Source organism: Notechis scutatus, chromosome 4, assembly GCF_049901735.1.
Source record: "Notechis scutatus isolate UNSWTSFEM ecotype Mainland chromosome 4, rNotScu1.2, whole genome shotgun sequence".
In the NCBI taxonomy this organism is placed as follows: domain Eukaryota; kingdom Metazoa; phylum Chordata; class Lepidosauria; order Squamata; family Elapidae; genus Notechis; species Notechis scutatus.
Window position 1 is genome coordinate 131,125,344 of NC_142012.1, and position 22,443 is coordinate 131,147,786.

Sequence of the window (22,443 nt, forward strand, 5' to 3'; positions counted from 1 at the left end):
ACTTGGGGTATATGTTCGGTGGCTGGTGGTTAAAGACACTGAGCTTGTCAGCTGAAAATGCTGTATGACAGGGTGAGCTCCTGTTCCTTGCCCCAACTCCTGCTCACCTAGCAGTTCGAAAGCATACAAATGCAAGTATATAAATAGGTATACTTTGGTGGGAAGATCAGTGTTCCATTCGCCTCAGCATATTGTCATGCTGGCCACAATCATGGAAATATCTTTGGATAAGTCTGGGTTCCTTGGCTAAGAAACAGAGATGAGCACTGCCCCCTAGAGTCCGAAACAACAGGGCAGAGGAAACTTTACCTTTATCTATACTTGGGAAACTGTTCTTTTTAGGCACATATCCAAATATTGTTGAACTAAGTATGAGCCTTTAATATCATTAATGACAATATTGGAAGTTCATGTCAATGTTCTGATACCACTGAAAAGGAAGATGGGATAATAAGAGTTGTGAAACAATGAGGTTCGTATGGAACCAAATGTTATTATGTGTATCTTGCCCAACTTCTAAGAGTATTAATATTTTGGTAATACATGTCCTCAGCAAAACAACTGGTTGATGTAAATGTTTTTGTGTAATGGAACATATTATTTTAAGCTCTGTCATCAACAGTTTTTCCAAGAAACTGTTTTTAATTAGCTACCATACTTCATTTAATATAACGACATACTTCAGCAGATTTGTACATAACAGTTTATTAGGTTTATTAAAAATCTGGGCTACAATTAAGGTACAGGAAATCAATTATAGGTTAATACTGTCTTATACAAAAAGTAGCCCTTTGAGTACCCCAGTTATAAAAATCCAGTAAAAGTGTTAACGTAGATAACAATATACTCCTAAAATTGTAATTATATTAGTTCAAAAAACAAAAGACAAAGACCATTTGTGATGCAAACCATTTTTCAGGTTCCCAAAACCTTGATAAATTCATTTTTTATTCTAGTCTGAATATGAATATTCAAATGTAGCTTAGTTCATGGAAATAGGTACAGATACTTTGTTATTCCTATATCAGGCGCAGACTGGAAAACATCATTCAACCTCATGGAAATACACTGTTAAAAATTTTTTAACCTTACTTTAAAAGATACAATTCAAATTAGTAAATTACAGCTGTTCAGGAAGTAAATTTTAGCAGTATGGATTTTATAAGTGATCATAAAAGCCAAAATTCTTAAAATGTAGAACCACAAGTAAAGACTAAGTTAAAGTATATAATGGTCTAATCTCAGCAAACAATACATGCAGATGAATAGAATATGTTTAAAAATATTGAACAATTCTTTAAAGTCAGTTAATGAAAACTAATGTACAGTAGGGTTCGGCTTATGCTAGTTATTTGACACACACATTCACATTTTCATAGGTTTTCAAAATACTAGGAATTTTTCTCCTTGCTATTTAATTATAATTACAGCTTCATACAAATAATACCAAAATCAACCCAGATCTAAAACATTCTAGGTAAACAAGTGTGTTCAAATCAAGTAGCATAATTTAACCCAGTAATATAACCTATGTAGGACACAAAAAGATTGTAGATATTACTTCTGAACAGAAGGTGTCAAACAATTATCGTCTTTCCAAGGGAAAAAAGTACTATTAGTGGAAACTCTTCAGACTAGTATTATATTTTCCAAATAAATTACAACTTCCAAGTGAAATTTTTCTGTGATCCCCTTTTAAAAATGAAAATACTGAATTAATAAATGGCTGAACATTTTTACTATGTCTATATATCATTCATTGCAGACTTAAAGGAATATAATTTGGATTTTATTTTGGAACATAGTAAATGCAGACTAAAATATGGACCACATCCGGTTTTTGATAATCTGGGTGTAACAACAATCAAGATGAAAATGCCATGACTTTTTTTTTTAATGTTGGAAACCTGGAGGACATTAGATTAAGTCACCCTCTTTCCAGTATTTCCAAGTACAGTATGCATGTCTGTCAGTATGTATGTACATCATGGGTATATTGGGATCATCAGGGAGTAGCTAGCACGCGCTCACCAAACCGGTTGTTAAATCGGTTGCAGCCCACCACTGGCATGGTCACTTAACAACTATAAATGAATGAGCCAGGATGATAGTCATTGAGGGAAGCAGTTATGTAATGTGTCATTTAACAACTGCTTCACTCAACTAAGATTCCAGGCTCAATTATGGTTGTAGGTCAAGGACTACCTGCATATAAAAAGAGTAACATTGAAAAATTGCAAATATTATCACTTATTTTCTTGTTGGTCAGTCTGCACACAAAGGTCTCTATTCCAAAAAAATGAACATTCCTTTTAAGACTTTCTTTAGTCTTTCCTATGAAAACCTTAACAAAGACAATTCAGAGAAATAGGCAAGACATAATATTTATAGAGTAAGTAACTTAAAGGGACTTTCAAATAATCATGTCAGCTGTAAAAAGGAAATCAAGGAAAATTAAGAATAAGAATTTAAACCATAAATATAACGTGGATATAATCAATTTATATATCGAGTGCAAAAAACAAGAACAATTTCTCAGTGGCATTAGTCCAGAGTATCAGATGAACAACAGGCTAGGGAAAATCTAAACTTTGTGTAGTCTGCATAGTAAAATCAGCTCAATAAAGTATCAGTAAATCATAACAAACTCATATTGTGTTTAACATTTTAAAAAGATTAAAGAAATCTTATCTGTTTACAAAATAGAGATTACAATAACTATATATTTGTTTGCTGAATGTTAACAGACCTTCCAAGTCACAGCAGGATAAGTAGTAACTCTCCCCACAAAATAAGCTCTGTGTCTTAAATCTTAAATGATTCCAATTAATGAGTTATCTGCAATGATGAAAAGAGAATATTTACAAGTTACATGGTCATGCATACTTTTTAAAAATGAATTATAACTAATATATATAGCAACAATGATAACCAAACTTTTCAATTACAAATCTGGGAAGGAGCAATACTTATAGATTCCTCCTACAAATTTTACTAATAAAATAATAATGGCACCATTTCATAAGATACATATTATAAAGAAAGATTACAGCATAAAGATCACAGGGAATCACAAGAGTATATTGTTCTAGTCATTTTTCCTCTCTTTTTGTTAGCTTATGTTAACTCCCTCCTGTTCTTTGCAATGTTTTGCTAAAAAAAAAGGAAATATCCCCAACTATGTATGCATACACTGTTTTTTTGGCTGCCATAGTAGTTATATTCCTTTGTTACAGAATGTTACTGCATAACATTTACTGCATAACATTCTGTGATGACCATGGCCATGCCTGTTTTTATGACTGTTGCGGTTGTCATTAACTATGCACTAATTAATTATTAAGCATATATCACATTCATTAAGCAAACGTGGCAGCTGTTAAATGAGTCCATTTTTTCAATGGGCATTTTTTTTTGCTGGAAATGGGAAGTGAGTGTTGAAAACCAACAATACAGAAAATAATGGTCATGTGACTGCAGGACACTGCAAATTGTATTCATGTCACTCTTAAAGTTATCTAAAAGTCAAAATCATGATAAAAAGATCAAATCTGTAATACTGTAATTTTCAAAGCAATATTTTATATATATATGCTAGTTTTAGTATAAAAGTGTTCTTACCAAATAATTCAAACTTTGTATCCATGAGTTGCACTGCTATCTCCTTCACCTCCCTGCCGCTGCATCTGCATCTGTGCCTGCATCCTTGCAATCATTTCCTGCATGCGGCGAAGCTAAAACAAAAGAATATCATTTCTACATTGGCTAGTCATTCCTCCAACTAACGGAGTGCATTGGCAGCTTACAATAAAAGTATTAAACCAGAATGTCCTCAATTAAAAAATGAGATTTGAATCCTTCATCTAAAACTATGGTTCTTTTGTAGAATGTGGTAATGGTATCATGAGGCCAAATTCTTTCCCACTTTTATCCCCTATTCCTCACAACTGATGTGCAGTACAGGTAAGAAACCTCTGTCTATCCATATATTTTTGAATTATAGACACCATCATATCTCCCAGTGGAGACATTGGTTATAGATGCTGAGAACTAGAATTCAGCAACTGGGACTGCATTTTTCAGTTTCTGGTTTGCTTTTTACATTTTTAGTATGATGCTTAAACAAATTCTATAGAGATCAATGGATTCAATTCACATGAATTAACATCAAGGCCATTGTGAAATAAGATTTTCTTTCATTATACAAATCTAAGAGATACAAACCAGGTAAATTATACTAACAGGCAACAATAAACCATTGTCTGAATGACAAAATTCAGTATTAAAGCAACTATTAAAGCAGGATACTATGATATCTAAATCCAAATAAAGTTACCAGTCCATATTTGGTTATTAAAAACTGGGAATGAAATATCTTTTGAACTGAATGGCTGCAATAAACTGATTTTAAGTCACCAATATCAATTTAAAATTCTGTATTTTGTATACCTGAAGAATTACCAAAGTATGATGAAGTTTCTTTAAAATATACTTTTAACTAGGTAGTTGCATGAGATTACTTTCCCATTGCTGCTATATAAATCTAATCTACACAGCATTCAGGATTTTTTGACAAAATACATAAATTCAGTTTTTACTCCAGCTTGGACATCAGTCATAGATCACATCAAATTAGCGCTCCCTTTGAATCTGGATTGAACCATACAGATCCATTTGCCTCTCCTTTCTCACTAATTATAAATGAAAACGAATGAATGGCTATAATTGTTTTAATTTTAAATTTATGGCCCCTGCAGAACGATACTTTTCAGAGAATTCAGATTGAGAAGTGTTTGTGCTAGATGCCTTTAAATTTTTAATTTTTCCTTAGAAAAGCTAACTAATAACTCTGTAATTTCTTGGCAAAATCCTGCTGAATAATATTCTGTCCCTGTGGTATAGGAATTCAGAACTGTTTATGAACATAATGGTTGGAAGATCCAAAATACAGTATATATATATATATATGTATATATATTTTAAAATGAAGTTCTTACTTCTGCTTCCTTTTCAAGCAAGATTTGATCTTTATTAACTTCTTCATCTTCAACTTTTCTACATTTAGGAGAGGGGGAAAAAGAAGGCTTAGAAATATATAGCAACATTTTCTTAAAATCAGTGTCTTTTTAAATGATAAAAAGCAGGGGTGGGATTCAAATTTCTTAACAACCAGTTCTGTGTGTGTGGCTTGGTGGTCATGTGACTGGGTGGGTGTGGCTTGCTGACTGGGCATGGCTTGGTGGTCATGTGACTGGGTGGCCATGGCTTGTATGTAAATATTATATTTATGTAAATATTTATTTTTTTAAATAAAAAGAGCAACTTTTACCCAAAAGCAGGCAAAGCAGGCAAAGCAGGCAGACAGATTGAATTGCTCACAGAATCACAGATTCACTTAGAGATCTATCTATCTGCAATCGGCTACCTGAGTCTGCACTGAAAAGCTTCAGTCCAAAGGAAGGTTCGGCTCTACTTTTAGATTAGCTGGAAAGCAAGAAATCCAAGGATTTCCAGCTTTCTAGCTAATCTAAATCTCCCGGCAGAGCAGAACAGCTGATGGTCGGGGGGAAATAGAAAAAATAGCAACTTACCAAACCAGGCAAGTTGGATGGCTCGCATGCCAGGTAAGGAGTGAGTGGGTGGGGAGGGGAGGGGCCAGCCAGTGGAGCGATTTGCTGGTTCTCCGGACTGCGGACAATCGTGTGCAGCATTTGCAAGAAATCATCAGCTGTGCTGCTTGGACAGCTGACAAGCGCTGCACTCGGGTGCGCAGTGTTTGAAAATCCTCGTTTCCTGCTTTTTCAACCTCAGCTGTGCCGCGCAAAGCAGCTGAGGAGGGAAAAGCAGGGAATAAAGGACAGCCTAGAGCCCGGACAGGCGGGTAGGCCAAACACCGAACCGGTTTGGTGTCAGCTGCTTTTCACAGCTACAGGTTCTATAGAACTGGGCCGAACCGGTAGCATCCCACCCCTGATAAAAAGGTAGGTTCAATAATTAATGAAAGAATTATTACACTGTTAAGTCAGAAAATGAAATTTTATTATTTAAATTATTAAAACAGAAATTAATATATTAATGAAGCTAAATTTTACTTTCTACATATGTTTCAGATACAAGTACTATATATATGCCCCTCACTTGAGTAGTGACAATGAAAGAACCAAGATGTGATTTGTATATAAATGTCTTCGTGAGGAACGAAGCTATTCTATTAGGTGACACAAATAGGTGGGAATGAGGTAGGAAAATACAGCAAAAATGATTGGAGATCAGATACTTCAAAATGAAAAAGTATAGGTATTGTTTGAGAGTATCTGTTTAGAAAAATATCTATTTTGAATATGTGGTTTAAGTATAAGTCTATTTAAACGAATATACAACAAAGGAATGACTCTAAAAGCTTGGCTAATTTGATTGTTGATGATATAAGAGAGTGATTGAAGGCTAAAAGGATAAATGTTTGCAATAAAGGACTGATTACTATTGGGTAGGGTGAAGAATTTATCTTAGGAAAAATATGGATGTGTAAAAAATGAAACAAAAGAAATTCAAATATAAGTAGAATAATTACAGAAAGGAAAAGTTCAAATACATTGTTACGTATGGTTGGAGAGTATTTGACATATATTAAAAATTGTAGCAATCAAAACTTGACAAGAAAACCTGAAATATAATAGAACAGTAGACCATTTAGTACAGTGATGGCGAGCCTTTTTGTTGTGGTATGCCGAAAGTGCACCCACAATAGCATGCATGCGCCAGCACCCACAATGCAATGCACCCTACCCCCCTGCGCATGTGCACGCAACGCCCCTGCCCTGCCCCCTTACCTGCACTGAGTATGTGCACACCTCCCAGCTGATTTTCGGCCTGTTTGAGGTCATTTTCGCCTTCCTGGAGGCTTGAGGGAAGTATTTGGAGGCTGACAACGGGCCCATTTCAGTACTTCCGGTATTTCCAGTTTTCTGGCCTCCCGAGGCTGCAGAGGCTTCCCTCAAGCCTTCATGAGGGCAAAAACGGCCTCAAACAGGCCAAAAATCAGCTGGAAGGAGCACGCATGCGCAGGCAGGTAAGTCTGGCTGGGGCTCACGTGCCCGCACAAATGGCTCTGCGTGCTGCCTGTGGCACATGTGCATTAGGTTCACCATCACAGATTTAGTAAGAGATACTTACCTGCCACCCTTTTTAAGTCTTTCAGAACGGAAGTTCTCATAGTGAAGATCTTGAGTCACTTCTTGAAGATCCTGCATATGAGTGCTGGAATGACAAAAAAACAAACCTATGGTATAATAATTATTTAATACAGCACAACTAATTTTATAAAATAAAAAGTTATGCATTAGAAGCAGTGAAATGGAAAACAGGATATAAAATTTGACTAACCCAATGGGTTAAACATACTCTGAAATACATACATCCTACAATGTTATTGCTGCCCAAGCCCTTTGATAGTTATATAACATAACTTCATACATAACACAATCATTTTTTAAAGTATGTTATTTCTCCACAAATAGATGTATGTTAGAAATATGAACACCATCAAGGGACATTTTATCATGAGTGGTGGACATGTAAAAAAACTAAAAAAGATGGATCCAAATACATACTTCGATACAGGCGCTTTGAAAGATTAATATTAAATTTAAACCACAACTTTTCATTTCAGGATTAACAGGCAAATATTATTCTATGCAGAGATGGAAAGATTTGACATTATGGAAGAATGGTAAGTTAAGTGAATAGATTTTGCTGAAATGGATAAATTAATTTCATTACAGAAAAGGCATTATCTACATTTACTGCTGTTGCAAGCCTCTTATAGACGTTTGCATACAAATTTAAAAAAATGAAATTGTGACTTATAGTTTTGATATTTAGACAAAATGGATTATAGAAAGAATAAAATGATGTAACTTTAAAGGTCAAAATGTATTTGTCCTTATAGCTGTTATGAAGAATATCTGAAGCCACTGTTTTGTCTTTTTCTATTTTTAACTTTTTTTTTGTTTCTTGTACTTTTTTCTTTTATTGTTTATTGCTTTCTTTTTTCCTTGTTTACTTCTATTAATGTGTTACCTTTTACTTTCTTATTTAAAAGTGTTAACAAAATTATACTCATGAAGATGATATTGGAGGTGAGGAGAAGAGATGCTCTTTAACGAACAATTAGACAAGAAAGGGTGAAATCCCTGTGACTTAAGAGATGAAGAAATGTGGGAGAGTCTTGATTGGGCAGTTAAAAGTGGCAGTGGGAGATTTGTACCTTCAGACTTGCAAGATTCTATCAATGCAGCCTTACAATAAGATATATTGGAATTATTTGCCTCTAATTTTATTTCCTGTCTGGTTTATCTGGAAAGGCTAATACGTGAAGTCTCACTTAAGAGACTATGGATGATTCACTTTGTAGTAAAAAAAGGTTGTAAAAGTGGGCACAGTCACATGGTGCCTCACTTCACAATCTCACTCCTTAAGAATTAATTTTCCAGTCTCTGGTCATAGGTTAAGAACTATCTGTATCTCCTGTTTAACAGTTGAACAAAAAATAATGATCTTGCTTTGTACTGTATGGGAGATAAAAATAAAGTGAACAATGACTGAAGTATAGGGATAAATGCAATTTACTTACATCAGCATGGTTCTTAGTTTTAAGAAGTCATTATGTTCTGGATTTTCCACTTCAACAACACCCCAGGGATAAAGACGACCTCTAACTTTTTTACCCTTAGCTTCAATTAACTGATTGGACCCCACAACACAAAATGGAATGCTGGTCTGAAATTGAAGAGAAAAATAATCTTACAATCTCACTGTGCTTTGCAATTAGAAGTTTGATAACAATCAACACTAATTTAAATTTCTGAAAAGAAAGTCAACTATTTATTAAAAATACAAGACATGCCATTGACTAGAAACTCCTTATGGACTTTTTTCATAAAACAGCAAAAATGCACTTATGGTTTGTAGTTTTGATGATTAGACAAATCAGATTATAGACAGAAGATTTACGTTGTAACCATACTGTAAAAGGTAAGTTTATAATTGTACTTATAACTGCTGTAAAGAAGATCAGAAGCTATTTCTTTGTATCTTTTTCTTTTCTATTTTATTTACTTTTTTATATTTTTCTTTCTTTTTCTTACATTAGTTTTTATCTTCCTTTTTGAACACTTTTCAATAAAATACATAATATCTTGTATCCTACCATTCTTCAGTTTAAAATTTCTTGTCTAACTTTACTGCTTTCATCCTTTCTCCACAATGATTTCTGATAAAAAATCTGGTTACATTCATTATCTTCTGTTGCCCTCATCTAACTCTAATGTTCCTGTTAACCATCTAAGTTTCTGTTATTGCCTCCTTGCATTCCTTTTCTATACTTTTAAAATGAAACTGTCTTGTTTTCACCTGAACCTTGGCCTTATATCTCTCCATGTGTGGCCTGCAGTGCTAGGTGGAAGTAAGGTGCAAAGAAAGCAAGAAAAAAAAGAACTCTCACTACAAGTTCCTGCTCTATACTCTGTCATTCTGACTGTATAATATTTAAAAAAATGCAATTCAAATTTGGATGACAACATATTTTCCAATCCTGAGATCAAAATTCCTTTTGGTGTTAAGAATTCTCTTCCTTCTGAGATTAGAAACAGATTAAAGACACTAGCTTTGATAAGCAATAATAACAAAGCAAAAATAATAAATTCTTGAAATTAAATAAGATGACAGGATAAACTATTTCTGACTTAATACATTGTCCTTACTTTCAAAAGTCTGGTCTGTTCTTTAAAATCTTCATCTTCGTCTGATTCCGCATCAGGCAAGTGATAAATCTTGATGCTATGTTCTTCAATTTCATCCAAAATCTGACCCCAAAGGACAGTAAGATATAAATAAAACATGGGCTGAGATTCAACATCTGCAAAATCAACAGGGATTTTTTGCTTGCTTTTTATGTATGTTTTTTCTACTTACACCCAAGCAGCTTCTGAATACCAGGAAACCATATTCCTAGAATTACACATTGTACAAAGTGCTGCAGTTGGAAGAGCCAGCAATTATTCCACCTCACTTCAAAAAGTTAAAGCTATACACACTACCTATAAGTTCACAGTGTTCATTAGATTCTGACCAAAGGCCTATTATGCCCAAGATATAAGAATCGTGTTTTTCTTTAGGCTAGGCTTAAATTAAAGGGAAAAAAACTCACCCTTTTCTTCAGTCTTTCCCGCTCTTTCAGCGTAAGAGTATCAGCTTTTGCAATCACAGGCACAATATTCACTTTGTTGTGTATAGCTTTCATGAACTCAACATCCAAAGGCTTGAGACTAAAAATACAGATTATGACTTTCTAACATTTAGGCTCCTATTTCTTTCACACACAAAATCATAAAAATCAACAGAAGCAGTTAACATAGAAACTTAAACATTTCTAAAACATTCAGATTCTTAGATCAAATTACTCCTTTGTTTGCATCAAGGAAGCAACCTGCATTATTATTGTAAAATATAACTCAGTTTTTTAGATGTAACTCTGTAAAATAGAGAAGTTGTGATCTTGGCTACCATCTTAAGTATACCATGCCACATGGGCAGCCCCTGAAAAACTATGGCATATTCTGTCCAATATGCTGCAAATACAACCAAGGCCCTATTTTATACCAAACAAACTCAAACTACGATGCAAATTTTAGGTTTTTAAGCTAGAGACAACTTGCAAGTAAATACATTATTAACTATCAACCTTCTCCCCAGCTAGGAGTTATCTATTGTGTACTCACATGCATGCATGCAAAATGTATAAAGTTATGTATGGGCATTGAAGGAGGATGATTTGTAAAGGTGGAAAGAGAGAGAAGTATAGTGAAGGATTTCATGTAAAGTAGATTTAGCTATATTTCCTTTTAATTTCATGCTTTAATTTCCTTTTCTATTTTTAATCCTTTTCTACATTAACATCTTTTCCTGCAAGAAAATAGCATAATAGGTATGTTTGTATGTACTTTTTATAAACAAACACACACACACACACGTGTGTGTATGTATGTATATATATATATATATATATATATATATATATATATATATATATATATATATATATATATATATATATATATAAATAATGTGTGTGTGTGTGTGTGTGTTTTCTTAAGTTTTCGCGGGTACTTACATGTATGGCATTTAGCTTTGTTCGGGTATTTTCCCACGTCATAGTAGTGGTGCTTTTAAAGTTGTAGCAACGTTTCAGCAGAATCTCATCTGCCATCATCAGGCTTTTGTATATAAGTATATATGTATATATGTATATATACATGTAGGTCTAGGTGCGTTCAGGTCTTTTCCTGTGTAAGATTAAGAGTATCTTGGCAACGTTTCGGCGAGGTCCCACTCGCCATCCTCAGGCTAGTGCTTTCGGCTTTGCCGAAACGTTGTCAAGATACTCTTAATCTTACACCTAGACCTACATACCCGTACCCGTGAAAATCTACGAAAACATATGTATTTATTTCTGGTATAAATGCATCGATCCCTTATAAAGTACCTTTTTGGAATTGAATCCAAAGCACTGTTCAGTCATAGTACTTACCCATGACCAAATGGTGAGATGAAATAGAAGCAACAATGAACTCGATTATCCACAATATGCCGTCTATTCAAGCCACTCTCATCATGAAGATAACGTTCAAACTGCTCATCAATATAGGAAATAATGGTCCTGAAACTATTAAAACAAATATGAAACATGATTGTTTAAATGTTCATTATCAGAGATGTTTTATAGTTGTTTAAACCTAAGGAAATTATAATGTTTAAAAATAACAATTCCATAAACTAACTGAATTATTGGCAAAAGAAATGAATTGACAGGCATAAATCCCTTTGATGTTATATGCATAATACAGAAATAAACAGCCATTAAAAATGTTTTGTAATAATCCGAATCCCAACACCTTACAAGACTTTCTGCTATTTTCTATAGTTTTGGTTGTTAACTGTTCATCCATTAATGGTATCATTCTTATTCTACATATAACCCATTAACCTGGAGACTTTACATAAAAACATAGGAAATATGTAATTAAATTTAGTAATTCTTAACATTAAAGCTAAGAATTATAAACAATATAAATGTTTATATTATTACATTGTTTAAATAATTTAACGCATCCACTGCATACATACCAATCCCGACAATTAATAGCATCACCATATCCTGGGGTATCTACTACAGTCAGACGGAGTTTTACACCTCTTTCCTCAATTTCAACTGTTGAGGCCTCAATCTGTACAGTTCTTTCAATTTTTTCTAGGAAAGAAACAAAACTGGATTTCAGAAGATTGCTGACATCAAGCCTTTATGGCAGGATCAGGAATTAACAATTATTCTCAGTAGATAGTTGATTAAGATATACCTCATAGACAAATCAATTATGATGCTGCAACCCAATATATATTTTCAATTATAAAGTGTGTCATAGAATTATAAAGGAGAAATGTTCCTAGCTAATCTAATTCAAAAATATGGATATTACTCCACAGTTGACAACCCTATCTGATTTAGACAGAAGCATGATTTGAGATGAATGATTTTCTAATAATCCTATACATGTAGCTGATAAAAAGAAAAACATCCTACAACTGAAACAGCAAAATGATCAACACTTGTTCTGCAAGAAAAACTAATTGCAAAATGTAGATCAGATGGCAGATTTCACCAAAATTATTGCAATATATTCTGATTTCAATACTCAATAAGAATCATAAACACCTTTTTTAAAGAAAGATGTTTTACAATGAATACATTTGTGATTGAGTAAATTACATATATAGTAAAAATGGTCAAACAACTTCTAAAACTAAACCCACGAAAACTTCACATAATTTTTTTTCACTAGAATCCATTTAATTTTTCTATTGCAATGTTAAGAACCAATAAGGTAAGACTGTACTGAAAGGACAAAGTTAATCTTACCAGCTGCTCCTGGGATTATCCTTTCTGGGTAGAGATCTGTTAAGAACAAGCTGTTTATTAGAGTAGATTTTCCCAATCCAGATTCACCTATTAAACAATATAAAACACAGTTAGAAACAAGCTTAATCATAAATAATTACCTTAACTATTTAAATGGACTATTATTACTCATTGAAATTCTGCATTGAAGTCCATATTTACTGTTCAGATTTACGCATTTTAAAACTAAATAACTTTTTGATTATAAATCTAAATTTTTGAATATTCAATTATAAGTTATAGACCATATGATGAATTCTTTATATAAAAGGCTCTATGACACAGCTCTTCGAAAAATTTATCATTCTGAAATATTGATGCATCAATTAAACAGAATAATTTACTACAAGTAATTTTTAGAAATTAAGAGTACATTTTACTACAATTGAACTGGCATCTTGAAGAGTAATAGTGCATATGTCAATTTTAAAAAATTGTAATAATCTTACCAACTACCATAAGAGTAAATTCAAAGCCTTTCTTCACAGACTTCCGATGAACCTGGTTTGGAAGGTTTGCAAATCCAACATAACCAGGGGTTTCTGGATTTGCAAACTTTTCAGCAGGCTGTTGCTGAAAAGAAAAAGAGAATACTAAAATTAAATAAAATTGTATAATTATTTTTTATAAATAAATAATTTTATTAAATAAAAATTATTGAGGAAATGGTTACAGATGTCTTTATATTCACTAAATTTAGTCATTTGGTGTTATTTGAAAAGTATACCCTGTTTCTCCAACAATACGGCCTCCCCCAATAGGAAGTCCCAGCATGTTTTATAGGCATGAAATGAAATTAAGCCCCTCCCCCCAAATTAAGGCCTATATTAAAACTTGCGAAATGGTGGGGAATGGTGGGGAGGCTTGCCGTTAGGAAGTACTTTTGTTGCACACCTGGATATGGTGCTGCCTGCGTTGACCCTGATACGAAGTGCCCCACCAACGCCAAGGTCAACATCCAAGCCGTCGCTGCCCGCCCGCCCAAAGATGCAAGGGGGGGAATTAAGTCACCCCCGAAAAGACAGCCTAGCCATTTTTTCGGGGCTCAAAAAAAAATAAGACCCGGTCTTATTATATGAGAAACACGGTAGTTCAATAATTGGTTTAGAATTAGTAATTACTAACAAGCTATTGGAAGAAATTGTTAAAGTTACAGGGGGTTGGACTAGAAGACCACCAAAGTCCCTTCCAACTATTCTTCTATATTCTACTTTGACTTTGCACAACCATTATTGACCCAAATCTCATGTTCCATTTATTTCACATTGGTTTCTGAAAATAGAACATATTGTGACTCATCTCCTAGGAAATATTTAAGTATAACAGAAACATGATTTTAGTTTCTGATTAACTTGGTAAAAATAGATTAGTTTTGACATTTCTGAAATGAGTCTATTTTTATTACATGATATAAACAAATTGTATCTTAAATGCAGGGATACAAAAAATACTGAATGTATTATCCTTAAGAAAAATGAACTTTTTGTAGAAGAGCAGTCACAGCTAGAGGCTGCAGTTAAATGCATCATCAGTTTAGAGTCTTTAAATTGCCATAAGAGATTCAAATCCAGCCCCCTTAAATTCTGTGGGTTCTTATCTACCATCGATTTAGTACTGACCATTAATTGATCAGACTATTTTATATAGGCATGAATTTTGAGCTACAGTTCAAGCAATGGTCCTGATCCTTTTTGCTTGATATTACATGCAAAAATGTGAGGATTTAAAAAGCATTTATTTTCTGACTTTTGTTTCCTAACAATCAACTCCTTAAGGAATTCAACCATTATTAAATAACCTTCACTAGCACAATATTAATCACATTCTTTTAAAAATGTATCACCAGTAAAGCTAATTAATTTTTTAAATGTGTTCTTTAAATTAGAAGTTTTTTGCTTACCACATTAGCAAATATATTTATTTTATTGCAAATGTAATATATGGAACTAGTATAGAGTGTAGCAATATTAAATAGATGCATTCATGAATACATGACTAGCCACAAGATGAGTTTTTTGAGTATTTTCTTGCATAAATGTTAATTATCAAATTAATATTTAATTAATCTATTAATTATAAAAACCTACATCTCACATTAATACAATTCACATGCTCTAAAATAATGAAATATAGAATATAAACAATTTATGTATACAAATTGTCTATTATATGTGGAAATCAACAAATACTGATTAACAAAGGCATTCCTTACCTTAGACATGTTTCTATGAATTTGTACAAACTAAAAAAAACCAAACAAAGCAATATATTATTTGTTAGAAAAGATCTTATTGCATGTCTTATAATCAAGTTATGTTTGTACAGCAAACATACATGCATAGATATAGTTACATGGAAATAAAGCTAGTGAAGTTTAAGAGATTCATTTGTTGGTAAAAATATAAAATATACAAATTAGATTATTCTAGCCCATCACTCTGTTAAAGGGAAAAAACCCTGATTTCCAATCTATAATCAGAACTGCAGAAGTGTGAACTGAGGCTGGGAAACTTCCCAACACATCTAAAATTAATTTACTGAAACTTGCAGGAAGTTCAGGAAAACTGAAGCAGAATAATATTTCAGGTAACATTATTTAAGCGTTCAAAGCCTTTATTGTCATTGTACAACATATATACAATGAAATTGGTTTACCCTCTACTGGTGCAGTCCCTACAAGAATACAAGACAACATGAATTATAAGCATAATCCTTATACAAGTAGTTAGGAAAAAAATAAATTAATCATGTTTCCATATGTACGTCATAAAATTATGGGAAAAAAGAAAATAAAGCATAGCAGAAATTTTCTTATTTTTTCCTTCTGTGTAGTATGAATTTATTTCAAGATCTGCATGAGGATATTCTTTCTTTAAAATCCTATAATCCCTCTCCCCCTTCCCCACTCTCTCTCTCCTTCTCAGCAGTAATGCTCTATTTGTAATATACCTGTGACATCTTGTGACCTGCTGGCAGCATTACATTTTCTTTTCTATTTTTTTAAATCAAGCGACAGATCTTTTCTGAACAGCTCTGTATTTATGAATGAAGGCAAATATATATGTCCCAGGAAAATGTTGCAGAATCCAACCTGGTTCTGTCTCCAGATAACCAGAGTTGGAAGGGACCTTGTAGGTCATCTAGTCCAACCCCCCCACCCAAGCGGGAGACCCTACACCATTTTTGACAAATGGCAGTCCAATCTCTTCTTGAAAGTCTCAAGTGATGGCGCTCCCACAACTTCCGAGGGCAAGCTGTTCCATTGGTTGATTGTTCTCACTAGTCCAGGACCAGAGGTTTAGTCTTTTGATGTTTTGGATCCATTTTGTAGCCCATCTTCAGGGCACATCTCTCTAGCAGTGTGTGTCCTCAAGCTCCTAGAGAGAAGTTCCCTGAAAATGGGCTCCAGCACGTCCGAAAGCCTGGAAGACTAAACCTCTGGTCCTGGTAACTGGCCCAGATTGGATCCTGCAGCTCTGTACTTCAACACATTTTCCTACAGAAGGACTGCAGTTTGAATAAAGGAAAAATATTTTTCATGTTTTACATAAAGCTTAATTTTAACTTATAAGACTGGTCTGTTTCCCATGAATGTTCTGGTGACATGATCAGTAAGTTGCATTAATTTTTTATTATTATTTTTACTTTTAATCATCCGAATGACAACACAGAGCCCCATCTCTCTCACAATGAAGGCTAGGTGAAGAATGCCAGGTGAGACATACCCATGATGGTAGTAGTAACTTACAAACTACTATCTTAAGCCATAGGATAGGCTTAGAATATGAAGACCAAAAAATCTTTGAATGTAAGAAAAGTAAATAGTAAAGAATATGTATCTCTTGCATGACTATCAAAATATAACAAATGATGCAATAGAACTGAATGAAGGTGGCCTGATTTCACAGAGTAGAGCTAATGAAGATAGCATGCAAATGAAGATATAAGTTTAATTATGAATGAAAGGAGAACTATGTATTGATGCCATTTAGGTTGTTCTGGGTATGTATTAATTCAGGAATCCAATGGTAATATTTGCAGAAACAGAGCTGATTTTTATTTTATATTATAAATTGTTACATGACAAAAATGGAAGCGGGGCAGGGAGAATGAGATGAAAGAGTGCAGAAAAATGACTGAGCCATTCTGTGATCAAAGAGAGAATGAGAATTCTGACTATTTGGTGAGTATCTGCACAGAGGAATACATTTTGAATACATAGAGCAGGGGTGTCAAACTGGAGGCCTCTGGGCCGGATGTATCACATGCAGATCACACCCACCCCAGCTCTGCAAAGACAAAAAATGTTGGAATATGTCACATGACACGATGGAGTTTGACACCTGTGACATAGTGCGTAAGTCTATTCATGTCTACATACAGCAAAGAAATTAGTACTTGAAAGTAATACTGATATTTTTATAATGAAAAACTGAGTGAATAAGTAAAATAACAAAGGTAGTTACAGTTTCTGAACAGGCTATTTCAAAAAAGGACCTTGAGAAAAAAATATGTGAAAAAAGTGAAGAATACAAACAAAACAATAGCAAAAGGCAGTATTAAGTAATATACTAAAAACGAGAAGGCAGATTAATCACCTGCTAGAATGAATGGAAAAATTATATAATGAACCTCCCTGAAGCAGAATTACTATATGTTGCAAAGTGTTACAGAAACAAGTGGAATTAAATTGATGGGAGATATTAAAAATGATGCTGGATATGATGATGAAGGCTCTGGATGAGAAAAATATGATTTCTGGAAAAAACCCAGGGTGATTAATATATCGTGCATAATGAATTTATAGAGGAAAGGTTAATTTCAAGGAATTAGTTAAAGAGAGCAAAAACAGGACTACAAAAGGCATAGCAGATGCAGATCCATTTTGATAGAAACAGAACCCAAATCTTACAGTAAATGTTATATTTTATTACATAGAATAGTTATATAGGCCCATTTTTTAAAATATATTACATGACAGCTCTTTAAACTGAAAAAACATACTGACAACAAAGAACAAAAAGGATGTCAGTAATTAAAGTCAGATTTTCAGTATATATCCTTAAATGGAAAATCTACCATTACTAATTGTTCAAAACAAAAGCACTTAATAAAAAATTGAGGGAGTAAAATTAAGATATGAAGCTTTGTAAAAATCAGTTTGAATACAATCAGTCATTCCAGATTTCTTTACAAAGAGAGAGCCAGAGAAGGAAATCATCTGACAAAGGGTTCCTCTACAACAGAATGGACAAAGAAGTCTTTGAGAGGTGATTTTCTAACTTAAAAAAAATCTGGAAATACAGGGAACAACATAGTCCAGTGCCAGATATAGAAACATGCCATGATACTCGGCACAAAAGTAATAAATAAGGAAGAGAGAAAATCCTGACCCAGTATTATTATTGTTGGGAATTTTGCATGATTTGTAGGAACTGCATTGATGTTTTCAAATGCTTGGGAAAGAAAGATGCCCTAAGTTGTAAAATAATCAAGATTTCTTCTCCATCAACATCTCCAATGTAAGAAAAAGAATCAGTATCTTTCTTCTCCGAGAGGTAGACTCCCCAACATGTAGCCGGGAATGTCACTTAAACCGGGCAATTTCTGTTTCCTCTCCTCCCCGCTTATTTTAAAGTCTTTGCCTCTTTTCCACTTCTAACGGAGTCTTTTGCATCCAGGTAACTTTTAGCTGTATGGAAACCAAGCTATCGTGTGGCTGTGTGTTTGTGTGTGTATAGAATAATAGATCAAAATCCGATTCATGAAATCCTTTAAAATTTCTTAAGACTGGGGTGGACTTAAGACTGGCCATGCACCCGAGAATTTTTTCTTCTTCTTTCAACACCCAGCCTCTCTTCAACACACTTTTTTGGGAGACCAAGATGGAGCGGAAGAAACTGTGTTCAAATCACCTCCCTCCTCCCCCACGACTTTTTCCTATTATAATTTTTTTTTGAGAGGCGGGATCCGTTTCCTAATCGTCCCCTGAAAACTGCGAAATCGCCTCTTGAATTTGGTAAACGAAATAACCCCGTTACACCACGGCCAACCTACCCGATTTTCCTCACTCTCCTTCCTCACTCTTCCACCCCCTTTTCCTTTACTGCACACCCAGGTGTGGCAAGAACGGCGGCTTTAGAGAATGGGGAAGGGAGGATGCAAATTAAGGAGCGGGACGGGCAGATTCTCATCCCGCCGAAAGAAGGCGTCTGCTCCCCGTTTCTCTCAGAATAAAAAACTGCAGCCACCGTCAACCACCGTATATCCCTGCAAGTTACCCAGTTCAAGAGAAATCGCACAGCAGGAGATGCCGCACCTGGGAGCCGCCCCAAAGTCGATCCTAAGTCGCTGCCGCCGCCGCCGCAATCTCCGAACCCGCCCAACAGCTTCACAGAGTCCAGCAACGCATGCGCATGCTTGAATCTCTTCACAAACGCAGCTCATGAGGCAAAATCGTTTCTCCTCCCCCCTTGAAAAGCCTTCACGCCTTCGCGCGCGACAAAAAAACGTCAAAGCTGCTGGTAACAAAAGCGCGTGCGCCATCCTCCTGCCAACACGTCTCCTCTTCCGGTTGCTATAGTGATTTTTTTTAAAAAAGGGCAACGATGGAGGAGGAGCTTCCTCCTTCAGATATTAGCGGGTGACGGATAGCTTCTTTCCTTCACCAAGATGGCGGCAAGCTCTTCCTATTCGGCTTAGGAGTGTTGCGAGTCCATGCGAGGTAGGTTTGTATACTTTTTCACATTCTGAACACAATAAAAGGAAGAAATTAGCAAGAGACTGAAGGAAAAATTGTTATGTGGACACCGGTTTTATGAAAGATTGTCGAATTAGTGAATAGGCCTTCAAGTGCGGTAACTCTTCGGTAGTCCTCAATTGTAACTCTATGGTGTCTTTAATTTCAATTGGTTTCTGAAGGACACGTGATGTCTCTCGCGGTATTCTCATCCTGCACACTGGAAAGATTTTAGGCAAATATATTATTAGAGGCATTTCTTGAAAAAATGTGAATCCTACCAATTTTGTCTTTGTATGTAATTCACCAAAAAGCGTGGACTTGACGAAGAATGTTGGCCTCGCCTTTCGCAGCCGTGTAGAAACGAATCGATCTTGTAAAGAAGAAACGCCCCGATACCTTTACAGTCGACATTAAAGGAGGCACTGTAGCTTTCTTCACTGCAGCATATCACCTAGCGAATTACAGTTTTGGAAATACTAATTGGCCAGCTGTTATGGACGCGTAATTTTTCTCTAATTGATGTATCGTTGGAGACTTCTAAAGCAGATAATTTAGCACTTGTTTGTACTAATTTTTAAATACGTGTACATCTATATGGTGTTAAAAATATAATCTTGTGTGCTGTTGAAAATGACAAAATTTTGAGTTCTATACTAAATTGTACTCCCCCTAGAATGAGCAATTCATGATTCTTCCTGATATATATTGTACATTTATTGCTACATTTATTGAATATTCAATATAGGCAGTCCTTAACTTATCACAATTGGGACCAGAATTCCCTTGCTAATCAAGGTAGTTAATTGAGTCATGCCCAATTTTACATCGTGTTTGAAACCATTGTTTACTATTCAAATTAGTACTTTTAATTATTTTGATAAAGTTTCAAACTTAAAGTGGTGCCAGCCTCTAAAATGGCCCAAACAGCAGTTTCATATATGAAGCAATTATTTGGAATTTTCTAGTTCTAAAGCATATGATCGAGTTTAATATGGTGATTGATGTATTAAGTTAGAAACCAGGAGTTTATGAGTTCTGGTCCCACCTTGGGCACAAAGCCATCTGGGTGATCTTCCAGAAAATGATTCTTAGCCCTAGGAAGGAGACAATAGCAAGTCACTTCTGAAAAAAAAGTTGCCAAGAAAACTGCAGGGATTTATCCAAGCAATTACCAGGAGTCAACACTGAATTGAAGGCACAAAAATGCTAAACCCATGTACACTAAAAACAATTATATTGAATGATACCTTGGGATAATAGTATTTTTTTAAGAAGGCTATAGTTCTGCTTTGCTGTCTTACTGTAGCAGGGACTGTGATCTTGAGAAAAAACGAAGCAAGCTGGGAAGGTGTGTCAAGGGTACATATGGCCAGCAGGGTCACCCCGGGTAATGAAGGTAATCTCAGCTGTCCAGCTAAAGCAAGCAAGATTCTATATTGGGCAGGAGTGATACAGGAAAATGCTGGAGGTGGATATTCACTTTAGTGATATTGGCAAAGGCATCACTTCATATTGCATAGAAGAAATCACTGGTAAACCTCTTCTGTACTTTATAAACACACACACACAAATAGACAATATAAAATTATTGCCAATATAGAACTGTAGGATGGGCCCCTAAGGTTTGATGGCATTGAATATGCTACTAGGAGGAACTAACAAGCTTTTAATTCTGGTATGTCAATGGTAATTATGATACAGCTAGACTAAAGCTTCAAGAGATATCATTGCAGGAAAATAAAATTCAAAGCTGCAAAAGCAGAACTGGGAATGTGGAATCTAAGAAGCTGAATGTGAGAATGGTCAGCACAGTGAAAGATGAAGCATCTATACTTTGACATTTCCAGGAATGGGCTGGAAATGGATGCTTTTGGTCAGAAGATCATGATGTTTATCATTTAAGACCCATGCAAGAAAAAACAAGGAACAATATTGATAAAGTTCATGCTGCAGGGAAGGTGTGCTGCTTGTGGGTAGAAACTGGAATGCCGGTGTTAGAAATATTGAGGAGAAAACATAGTTAGACTATTTGACTTAGGAAATTAAAATAAATGAGGAGAATTACTAAAAGCTCAGTTATAACTGCAAAGACATGGCTATAAAAGGAAACTGGATGTTGAAACAAATGACAGAAATTGCAGATGAGAAGAAAAATCAAAGCCAAGAATGACAAAGATCTTAGAACAGAAAATATCAGTAAACTGTTAAAAGAGACAAAGAAGAAATACTACAACACATTTAAAAACACTAAGGATAGAAGCAGCTAAATGAGATCTCAATACTCAGAAGAGGATTCCAACTTTCAGTTGGAAAATGCAAAGCAAAAAGACTCTGTAAAGGTTCTAACCCAAGTATACCAGCAAATCTGGAAAACAAGAATTACCAACACATTGAGAGAGGTTAGTATAAATACCATATCAAAAAAAGGGAAAATAAGGAGACGGAGCGTTAATATACAGCATTCTTAATTTGACATGTTAGCACAATTATGCATAGAGTTATCCAATGCAGATTAAAGCTCTTCATTGAAAGAGAAATGCTGGATATTCAGGCTGGCTTTCGAAAAGGCCGAGGAACATGAGACATTATTGTTGATGCTTACTAGATCATTGAGAAAGCAAGCAACAAAAAGAAGTCAATGTGTACTTCATTGATTAGAAAAAGGTGTTCAAAATGTGCTTAGGAAAGT

The 22,443-nt window shown here is 34.6% G+C and overlaps 2 protein-coding genes across 3 annotated transcripts in view; one reads left to right on the top strand and one right to left on the bottom strand.

Moving 5' to 3' along the window:
* Positions 1-3,594: 3,594 nt before the first annotated feature.
* Positions 3,595-19,667, bottom strand: SEPTIN2 (septin 2). Of its 2 annotated transcripts, none has more exons than XM_087964967.1 (12): positions 19,294-19,667; positions 15,225-15,254; positions 13,462-13,585; positions 12,974-13,060; positions 12,184-12,307; positions 11,588-11,722; positions 10,208-10,325; positions 9,762-9,863; positions 8,633-8,778; positions 7,174-7,257; positions 4,998-5,055; positions 3,595-3,734 (listed from the first exon to the last, which is right to left on the bottom strand). In XM_087964967.1, exons 2-12 carry the CDS (start codon positions 15,231-15,233, stop codon positions 3,630-3,632), a joined length of 1,092 nt encoding a protein of 363 aa, XP_087821093.1. In that variant the 5' UTR covers positions 15,234-15,254; positions 19,294-19,667; the 3' UTR covers positions 3,595-3,629. The 2 variants fall into 2 exon arrangements, with proteins under 2 accessions (XP_087821093.1, XP_026550701.1); XM_026694916.2 differs by having other exon boundaries at positions 19,332-19,577.
* A 6-nt stretch (positions 19,668-19,673) lies between these two features.
* HDLBP (high density lipoprotein binding protein) overlaps positions 19,674-22,443 on the top strand; it is a 61,050-nt gene continuing 58,280 nt past the window's right edge. Inside the window, exon 1 of the mRNA XM_026694867.2 lies at positions 19,674-19,736. The gene's annotated coding sequence lies outside the window, so the exon portion shown is untranslated. The remainder of the gene's footprint in view (positions 19,737-22,443) is intronic.

Excerpts from the sequence above, each read along its gene's own strand:
- SEPTIN2 (XM_087964967.1), bottom strand. Across the intron at positions 11,723-12,183 it reads GCTATTAATTGTCGGGATTG|TTTCAGGACCATTATTTCCT; the intron begins GTATGTATGCAG and ends TTGTTTTAATAG. Across the intron at positions 3,735-4,997 it reads TGCTTGAAAAGGAAGCAGAA|CTTCGCCGCATGCAGGAAAT; the intron begins GTAAGAACTTCA and ends CTTTTGTTTTAG.